The sequence below is a fragment of the Corylus avellana genome, chromosome ca7, assembly GCF_901000735.1.
Source record: "Corylus avellana chromosome ca7, CavTom2PMs-1.0".
In the NCBI taxonomy this organism is placed as follows: domain Eukaryota; kingdom Viridiplantae; phylum Streptophyta; class Magnoliopsida; order Fagales; family Betulaceae; genus Corylus; species Corylus avellana.
In genome coordinates, this window is record NC_081547.1 from 22,381,878 (window position 1) to 22,391,641 (window position 9,764).

Genomic DNA, 9,764 nt, shown 5'->3' on the forward strand with positions numbered 1-9,764 from the left:
TGTTATGCATGCATACGTGTTTATTATGCCTTTTTTTTTTTTTTTTTTTGGTTCGTCTTTCTTGCTGATGGGCTGGATATATTTATCTATAACGCATATGCGTGAAAGAAGATACTTTTAGTGTTGTAGTTGGATGAAGATTCCAGCCCATGCTTTTGAGATCTAGGGCAACGAAGATGATGAATATATATATATATTTATAAATAGATACTTAAATGTACGGCAGTAAACCTTCAAGAAGGTGGTGTTTGTTTGTTTGTCAGTCTTTTTCTTATTTGGTTTTTGAAGAACATCTTCCAGCAACTTCCATGGAGTGCAGAGCCAATGTTGTAAGATTATTCTCTCTGCTGCAGTGCAAGTGCATACAATTTCTGGGATTCCACATTCCTATGGTGGAGTACTGCATGTTAAATAAAATAATGTTTGAGTTGGAGTGCATGGGTATGTAAAAACCGGTTTAACATTATAAATTATAAATATTAAACAAAATAATGTTTTAGAAACCGGTTTTTTTTTTTGTTTTTGCCAAATTAAATAACCTTAAGATGATTAATGAGGGCGGTTTGGCTAAAAAGGGTTGCGAACTACTCTTAGTAACTTGAGGTTTCTTAACCATGCAATCATGGCCAGCAATCTTCAAATGGTCATTGGTGGTTCAGATATTGGATATATATTGAGATGGTCTTTTTGTTGAAAGGGATACTTTGTATTGTTTGATGACAAGAAGTAAACACATCCAATTGTGGTAATCTAAAGTTTGAAAGAAAAAACATATTAATTATTAATTGGGTGATAAATAAATTAAGAGGAATCTGAAGATTTCCCAAACTGTTTCCTAGCGAGTATATGTGGGTGCGGTGTGAGAGGGACCCGTAGCAGAAGATCGGGCGAAAAGAAGTGGAAATGGTCAAAGCTTTTTCAGAAGCGCTGCGAATGGGAAGAGCACTGTTGGAAGTACAATTCCTGCTGCTCTACCTTTCTGGCTTTCTGCCATGTATGTACGTGCTTCATGCATTTATTTACTGTTAAAAGTGCGTGGAGGACGGAGGGGACCCCCTCCCCCTCCGGCTCTGGCTCAGACACGTCGTAAAAGTCGCCCATGAAAGCCGGACGTGAGAAAATGAGCGGGGAAGAGGGTGATCCTTTCTGAGGAGTGATGATGGTGAATGACAGACAGTGGGTGATATATAAATAATTAATAATGGTGGGATGGTGACAGCGGCCTCATGATCAGGCAAGCAGCAGGCAGCTGAAGATCTTCTGCGCGTTATGTTTGAAAAATCCCTCTTATTACAGTGCGCCTCAGGGCTCAATCACAGTGTGACGTTGATAGATATATAACTATTATTATTTCTGCCCAACGCCAACAACACACTCATCATTTACATTATTAATATTTACTTCAAATTACTTATTTTGTGATTTGTGAAATACTTCCATATAATTCAATATTTTGAGCTATTTGTTTTTACTATTTTATTTAAAATATTATTTATTTTTAAATTAATTTTTTATTATTGTCGTTAAGTTAGTTAGTTCATCTCTAGAAAGAGTGAAGTTAAAATAGCTATTAAAAAACTCCAAAATTTTATTTTACCTCTTTATTATTATTTTTTTATTCACACTCCAACAAACTCTTTATTCTACCCACTATTTTTTTAAAAAAAATTTATATATAACATTGAGGGAAAGCGAGACAGAAACGAGTAAAAAAAAATAAAAAATCTTACGATATGAAAGTTTACTGTATCAAATTTTAACAAAATTTTTATTTTAAAGTGTGTTGGAGCTTGAAAAGGGCTTGTATTAGTTAAATATAGCTAATATAAAACTTTGAAAAGCTTTGTTGGAGATGCTCTTACCATACTTAGGAAAATAATCAATCATTTAAGCTGGCATTTTCGAAAAAAATTCCAAAAATAAAAATAATAATGTTCTCATTAGGCCAGCCGCATTGGCTAAAAGGATTTTTGTAGCTCAACAATGCATAAGTTAAATTAATTAAAAATAATAATATGAATCTTTCTCTTCTTTATGAATATTGAAAATAGAGAAATATTATAATATTTTAAATAAAATAGTAAAAGTTGATAGCCAAATTACTGTACCAGATGTAGGTCATTTGCAAAAATAGTTAAAATAGAAAGAAAAAAAAAATGTATATTATTTTCTTAAATATTTGCTAAGTGGAATATAAATACTTTAAGCTCAAGGCAAAAAAAAAAAAAAAAAAAACATTATTTTACTCTGCTACTCTAATTTTCACTCTACTATACATGCTTAAGAGTAAATTCCCTATGTTTTAGATCACGATGTGGATGATTATATATATTGTTTAGGAAAATTTGTGAGTACTATAACTTTTATTTATTGTAACTATTTTATAAATTGACATAACGGTTTATAATCAATGAAATAATTAAAAGTAAAAAGTCTATTTTATTACTTATAGGCTATCATGTGAATTCGTAAATAAAGTTAATGGATAACTTCATTTTAAACTTTTGAATTACCAAGGGATTTGAGAAGCTCCCTTAAACTTAAAAATGTCTCAATTTGAACTTCCGTCAGATTTTAAACATTAAAAGTGAGACAATAACGTTTATACCCCTAATTTTTTTATAAAATTCTAAATTTACCCTTAATTCCAAATTTAAAAAAATAATAAAGTTTTTTTTTTTTTAAAAAAAAAAACTCAGGAATATTTTAGTCTTTTTAGGAGTAAATTAGGGAAGTTAACGGCTAATCTAACGGAGGAATTCAAATTGATTACAATTAAAAATTCAGGGATCCAAATTAAAAAGTTTTAAAATTTGGAGAATTTTTCAAATCGCGTATTAATTTAGAGATATAAAGTGAAGTTACCCCTAAAGTTAAATATCTTTAGAAGCACTTCATTAATTAGGTGATGACAATCAACTATTGACGAGAAAGTAATTGAAAGTTATACAAATCATCATATTTGTATGCCATTCCTACACTATCATGTTTGTTGTCTGCAATGTCGCAATTTGCATGCGTGTTAAGTTTGAGTAATTCTACAAGTCTTTTTTGTGTCTCAAAAAATGATGTGCTTTTTAAAATTATAATTTGATCAAAATCTAAAAATGATCAATCACAAATTTAATGGTGATTTTAAGAGCCGCATCATTCTTGTAGGGACACGAAAGTGACATAGGAAAAACTTGTAGCATTGCTCGTTAAGCCTAACTAATGTATGTTGTCTGACCAATTCATTGTATTGCAGAGTTTCAGCTAGGATTAAGGATCATGATTTTATATATATATTGTTAATTAATACAATCACAAACAAGCTCTTAGAATATTGTTAATATAAAAGAATTAGAATTAAGATGTTTCCGTTGTACTCCCTCATTTAAGAAAAACAGTAGGGTTTTTTTTTTTTTTGGACGTTTCATTTTTTAAAAAAAATTTTCTATGCTCAAAGTTAGATATTCTTCCTTTTGTTTTAATTTTCTAATATATATATATATATATATATATTTGTTTTACTTAATGACAAGTGAGGAAAATTTCAAGTGAACTTATAACAAGTCTATTATAATTTGTGTTTTTTTTTTTTTTTTTTTTTCCGACAAATGAGCTTTTTCTTACGAGACAGAAAAAACAGTAAATAGTCTTTCTTTTTTTTTTTTTGGAGTAAAAAACAGGAGAACTTGTCAGCCCACTAATCGAGCTAGCGGGCCGGTCTTGGTCCAGTAGTGATCTTTGAGGCAAAGGGCTCGTTTGATATAATTTTTTAGAGGAGTTTTTTTTTGAAAAAAAAAAAAAAACTCTGATGTGACATAACTTTGAAAGCAATTTTAAATAGAAAAACGTTAAGTGTTCTTAGGTTGCTTATGGATATTATTTTTTAAAAATCATATGAAAAATAAGGGTTAGCGTCAGTTGCTGTTTTGCTTTTTTAAAATATAATATTCACTAAAGACAAAGAGAACATAAGTAGAACACTTATCATTTTCTTTTTTAATATTTTAAATTTTATTTTGTATTTGGATTTTTTTTTTTTGTCAATAGTTTTACTTTTTTTTTTTTTTTTTAATTAAAAAGCAAAAAGCTTTCTAAAAAAGTGTGGTCAAACCAAGCCCAATTAATTCCACCTTTTAAGGAATCTGATTTTGGTGTAATCAAAAGGTTAAGAATAAGAATATTATTAATTTAAATGGGGGTTGTGAAAGATGGAGATAAAATTCAAATTCAAACCTTTACTTTAATATCATTAATCAAACATTCAAACCCCTCAATTACTTTAAAAACTTAAGTTGGTAAAAATAATAATAATAATAATAATTATTTAATTGAATATTCTAATGCCAAACAACGAGACAAAAAGAAGAAAGCTTCAAGCAGACACTTTCTGACCTTTTTCTTTGGCTGGTGCCACTGCCACCCAACTGTCTTTCAACCAATTTGTGTGAAGTTGAAGTTTCAGGGGGTTTTATTTATATAAAGAATTAATTTCATAAAAGCCTCATCGACAGATCAAACTTCTTTTTCTTTTCTTTTTATGGTTAGCCAGTCAAATAGGTGGTGAGCGTGAGAGTTGTTTAACTTAATTCTGCTCTAATTGGAATCATAATTGGGTTCTTATTTGTTGTGGTGGGTCCACCCCACACCTAATATGAACCCACTTTAAGCTTTTCTTTCATATTAAGTTATTAACCCTATTTGTTAATCAATCTCAAGTACTCGCTCATTATGGCCTTTCCTTTTTCTTTTTTTTTTTCTTTTTTTCATGCAAATTTGTAAGTCAATCCCATAATAAAAATTAAAAATAAAATAAAAGTTAGTTGGTACGTAGGTAGGAGTGAGACAGACTGACAAGATTATCCTCTTTTCTTTTTTATATGTAGATCTGCTCTTGCTATATATAGTTTAGAAATCTTTCAACACTTGTCCTCCTCGCTTTTATACCAATCAATCAATAATCTTGTGAAAGAAACCTCATGCCCAACCTAGGCATGAGATGAAGAAAAAGGAGGAATATATCAGTGCTCCACCTTTTTCACTACAAAATTCTTGCTCTACATGAGATATATTGCAGAGTAATAGGGTTCCATTCAAGCACGAAATTTGGGATTCATCTTTTTTCATAATAATAAAAAAAAAATGCAAGAGCAAATACTATCAAATTAGATTTCACATTGTTCAACTAAAGGAACCCAAACATATAATTGTCTATAGAATAGTTACACCTTTCTTTGTTTGTAAAAAATTCCTAAAAAAAAAGGAAACAGAAGGAATGAGGGTTGGCCCCTAAGAATTTTGGATGACTGTAGAAACCTGCGAAGAAAGAATGCAACTGTAACTAATGGTTAGGATCTCTACACTAGTACCCCTCAGTACCTTCATGTCAAGAGGCGGAGAAGGTAATTGGTTTTCTACTTACAATTATAATAACCCAACCTACCACATGGTCAGTCAGACTCATGCATCCATTATCTTATTAAGGAAAAATGCAGTTGATGATCTTTATCCCCACTCAATTAGGAAGACAGTCTCGCCTTGTTAGCTCATTCCATATAAAACCTCAGAGCCGGATTCCTCCTCAAAAGGCAGATTTAGATCAGGTAACAAGATCGATGATGCTTCACTGTCTCTAAGTTCCTGTATTTTTGAACAGGAACTTTTTGATTGGAATGTATGTGGTACAGCACCAATGTTATTGCATATGACGCCTGTTGGAAGGATTGAAGCAGGGTCACAAACTTGTTCCCTTTCCTGGGGTCGCTCAGAGATGATGGCTTCTTCCTCAGTTGTAGCTTTTAATGTTTGCTGTGACTGCAAATCAAGCTGTAACAAAAATATAGATATATATTTAGATTCAGCATCACCTATTATTAACTCGTATTATTTTAATCAACTTTTGAAATATTATTTGCATAGAAAGATAGCAACCTTCTAGGTTTTGCATGATGATCAATGTCACCAAACCAAATTGGCACGAATTCACTGGAGCAAATTGTGTGCCTTTTCTGTGTCTCATTTTATGTCACATTTTGGCTTTATTGCCGCTTCAGGCACTTCATATCAATGAGGAACACAAATGATTGTATGTAGTAGTTTGAGCAACACGACACCCAGATGAAGTGGCCCACAAATTTGCATATTATGTTAATAAGGAAGCTTGTTTTCAAATTATGGTAGGCAAACAAGATAGCATCAAGAAACAATCACAAGTTCAATTTTAAAGATGCATAATAACGGACCCACTAAATATGTAAAGTGGAAATTAATGAATATCAGCTGACGTAAAGTTCAATTTTCAGAAAGACAGTAGGTAGGCTAATCTATGTGGTTAAAGACTGACAAAAAGTTCCTGACGTACAGATTGGAAAAGTTGGAACATGACAGAATGAAGTACAAGTGCAACACTCAAGAGATAATGGACCAGTGATAAAATTCACTGTCGGATCAAAACATCTGATATAAACTTCATATGGGATCAACACGGTTGTTTGTATAACCAAATAGATTAATTCAATTCGTAAAACGATTCAATTGTTCACAAGCATGATTTAATACAAGTACTCTAAATTTGATAAAAGATTTACATAACAGAAAAAAGAGAAAAAAAAACATTTATGAAAAACAAGTCACAAGTGAATTGGCCAAGAAATTGATAAGACAGGCAAAGTGACCTTTATTCTCTTCCAACTTTCATTTGCAGCTCTCTGTTTGTCAAGAGTGAGACGCATTTTTGCCAGTTCCTGCTCAATGAATCAGTTAAAAATTATTATTCACCGTCTAGGTATCTCCCATAAGATATCTCAGGACAAGAAGCCAAGGAAGGAAACAAAGGGCTTACATTTTTCAAATTTCTCCTTTCCTTCAAGAGCAAACTTTCCTCCTCTCTAAGTTCAGCTAACGACTGCCAGAAAAAGAAGAAAAATTTAAGGGACCCATCCACCAAAACCTCACTAAATAAAGAATCAACCCCAAGTTTCGATAGAAAAGTTGAAAATGACACATTTTTACAAATGCTATTCATGGTGACGAGTGGGTAGTAATGATAAACGTGGAAACTAATTAATGCTTGCGGAGCCATGGATGACGTTTCTTTTGGATTTTTCTGTCATTAAACATTCATGGGCAATCTCATAATTACACTAAACACCAATTACTCCATGAAATCTTCATACACGTTTGGAATTTACCTTTTTCTTTCTTGCCCTCTTAGTGGTGGTGGTGGTCGTCGTCGTTTCGCACGTAACCGTTACCTGTACACAATCATTCAATCCAAATTAATAAATTATTAGTCGACAGATAACAAAAAAAACACGCACAATAACTGAAAATAGAAAAAATATTTATAATTCGCTCGCTAAACCGTACCAACTACCAAGTATTGACACGCATTTTGGTCATTGAAAACCGCCACGAAAATATAAATAAATGTTTTGTGTGGAGGGTGGAGGACACCATTCCATGTTCCACGTCGCCGCATGGTATAAAAGCCCATGGCTTCTTGCCACATCAGAAATCCACAAAAGGGTCACATGACTCGCTCGTGACTCTACGCGCGTGCATTAACTTAACACTTTGACATTTTCTTGGCGTGTAGACCCCACACCCCAATGTGTCCCATCCCCAAGACTTTTGGCTTTCCTAATTTTTGTCCACAAAAACAAATTAAATAAATAAAAAGGGGACCCTTACGAGAACCTCTAAAACTAGTTGATAATGTTCTTTGGGTTTTGGTGGTATAACCAATAACCAACAAGTCAGCTTATGTATGTTACGCCCCTTATACAAACACTATTCATAATTGGGTGACCAAGTGGCCCCTACCAAAATGTGAATCTAGCCCCATACATGCAACATTTATTTGACCAAAAACTCCACCTTTGTGGAGCCCAGGAAGACAGCAAAAAGCCCACATGACAGCCTGTTGTTCAAAAAGGGTCACGGCCCAATGAAAAACCTTTCCACTTTTGACTGTGCCGAAGGAGAGATTTATTCACTATTCAGGAACCAAGGGCTGCTCATGCTGCGATCAAAACTGTCACGCTGGTAACCGACGTTTGTCTTATTGTATATAAGACCATGTGCGAAAAAGCAAAAACGACGACGCAGGAAAGGGTGGGCTTTAATATTTACTGTGAGCCCACAGGAAAAGCCAAACTGCGGAAACTGCAGGGAATCATTTCCCATCGCAGCAAACATAAAGTGCACAACCACTTCCAACACCCCACCCCCACCAAACTATACGCAGACCTATTTGCCACGAAAACACGCCACCGAGAAAGCAGGTTAAAAACATATGTCCTATTGCCCTAAATACCCTTGCCAATTGTGAGGGGTGTTTGACTCTGGGTGGGGGTGGAGGATTTCGTCATATATAATTTGGAGAAGAAATTACGGGCCAATAGGAGTATTGACTCGGACAATGAATTGGTATATAGCAGGAGGCTTCTTTACAAGGACGAAAGTGGAAGGGTGTTTTGGTCAATTCGAACGTGGGCATGACACGGAGCGGAAAAGCGTGAACAGTTTTAAGAGAGTCGATATAAGCCCCTCTGACTCCAGGCGTTGAATCCAAGTCACCAATTTTCTCTGAAAGAATTAAAAATAGAAATCTCTGAGAAAGTGGAAAGTCCTAAATCGAAACGAGAAGGGCAGTTTGGTCAATGAGATTTGAGACACGGCCGGTTCGGTGGCCGGCGGACCCCGATCTGGTACGCAAAATGACAGAGCTAGTCCCGGAAACCACGAGGCGTCCCCATGCAAAGGGGGCATAAGCGTAAACTAGGAAAAGAACAATGGAAGCTCCTAAAAAGATTGAAAAGATGAGAACATCTGACAGGTGCTGATGGTGCCAGGCTCCATCTGTGCCTGACTCTTCCTATAAACCAATCAAGGATAAATATAAGACTTTCATAGGGGTATTTTCGTCAGTTCTTAAAAAGCGTTAAGCCACTCGTGGTAACCGAGCTAACACCAACTCACCGAGTCAGACTCGGCGAGAGAAGCAAGGAAAGGAAAAAAAACAATGAAATAAAAAGCAAGCAGAGGAACAAACCTTAGATCTCGAGCCGTCCGTTGGCTTGACCGGCCGGCTGGACTCCTCGGAGCCATCGAGTACGCCGCCGCTGACAGAGGTGCCGCCGCTCCAGGAAAGCGGCGTGGTTGGACTAGCCCTTGCCGCCTCGGGCTTCTTCTTCCCATCGCCGTGCTTCGGCGCCGATCTCGAACGCCGCTGGCGCACCGTCCATCCGAGATGGAGAACCGGCTTGGCTGGAGCAGGCGGCGGAAGCGGCGGCGGCTGCTCTGTTTTGAACCGTAGCAGCATGTAGGCCACCACCGCTTCGTTGGTCATCGCGACCTTGACCCACTCGTCGTCGCTCATCTCGCCGTAAGGACGTCGTTTCCGTAGAAGAGAGAGGGTGTGGTTGGTGGAGGTGGACGTAGAGGTGGTGGCGGTGGCGGAGATGGAAAATCTTGTTGGTGTTGTATGGGCGCGTGTGTGTTAAATAATGGGGTTAATGGCTTTTATATGTGGTTTGTGTGAGAGGGAGTGGTGGATGCTCATTTGGCTTTGTTGACAACCCCTTCTGGGCCTTCTCGTTGTGTGGATTTTTCATCTTTTTCTTTTCTTTTCTTTTCTTTCTTTTCTCGTGTCTGGGCCCCACTAGTTTCACACGTGGCGCGGATTCTCAACCCGATCCCTCTCCTATGTGCGCTTCGTTGATAGGGATCGACTCCTCAACGCGCCCGTTTTGAAGGTGGGCAGGTGCTTAAGA

The 9,764-nt window shown here is 35.8% G+C and overlaps 1 protein-coding gene across 1 annotated transcript; it reads right to left on the reverse strand.

The window, feature by feature from the left end:
* Positions 1-5,121: 5,121 nt before the first annotated feature.
* LOC132187274 (uncharacterized) lies at positions 5,122-9,764 on the reverse strand. Its single transcript, XM_059601537.1, has 5 exons — positions 9,044-9,764; positions 7,179-7,241; positions 6,830-6,892; positions 6,663-6,731; positions 5,122-5,814 (listed from the first exon to the last, which is right to left on the reverse strand). Exons 1-5 carry the CDS (start codon positions 9,368-9,370, stop codon positions 5,530-5,532), a joined length of 807 nt encoding a protein of 268 aa, XP_059457520.1. The 5' UTR covers positions 9,371-9,764; the 3' UTR covers positions 5,122-5,529.

Bases quoted from the DNA above. Each gene is read 5' to 3' on its own strand.
- LOC132187274 (XM_059601537.1), bottom strand. From the start codon at position 9,370: ATGAGCGACGACGAGTGGGTCAAGGTCGCGATGACCAACGAAGCGGTG. The intron at 6,893-7,178 runs GTAAATTCCAAA...TTTTTCTGGCAG, and splicing joins AGAGGGCAAGAAAGAAAAAG to TCGTTAGCTGAACTTAGAGA. The intron at 6,732-6,829 runs GTAAGCCCTTTG...TTCATTGAGCAG, and splicing joins AAAGGAGAAATTTGAAAAAT to GAACTGGCAAAAATGCGTCT.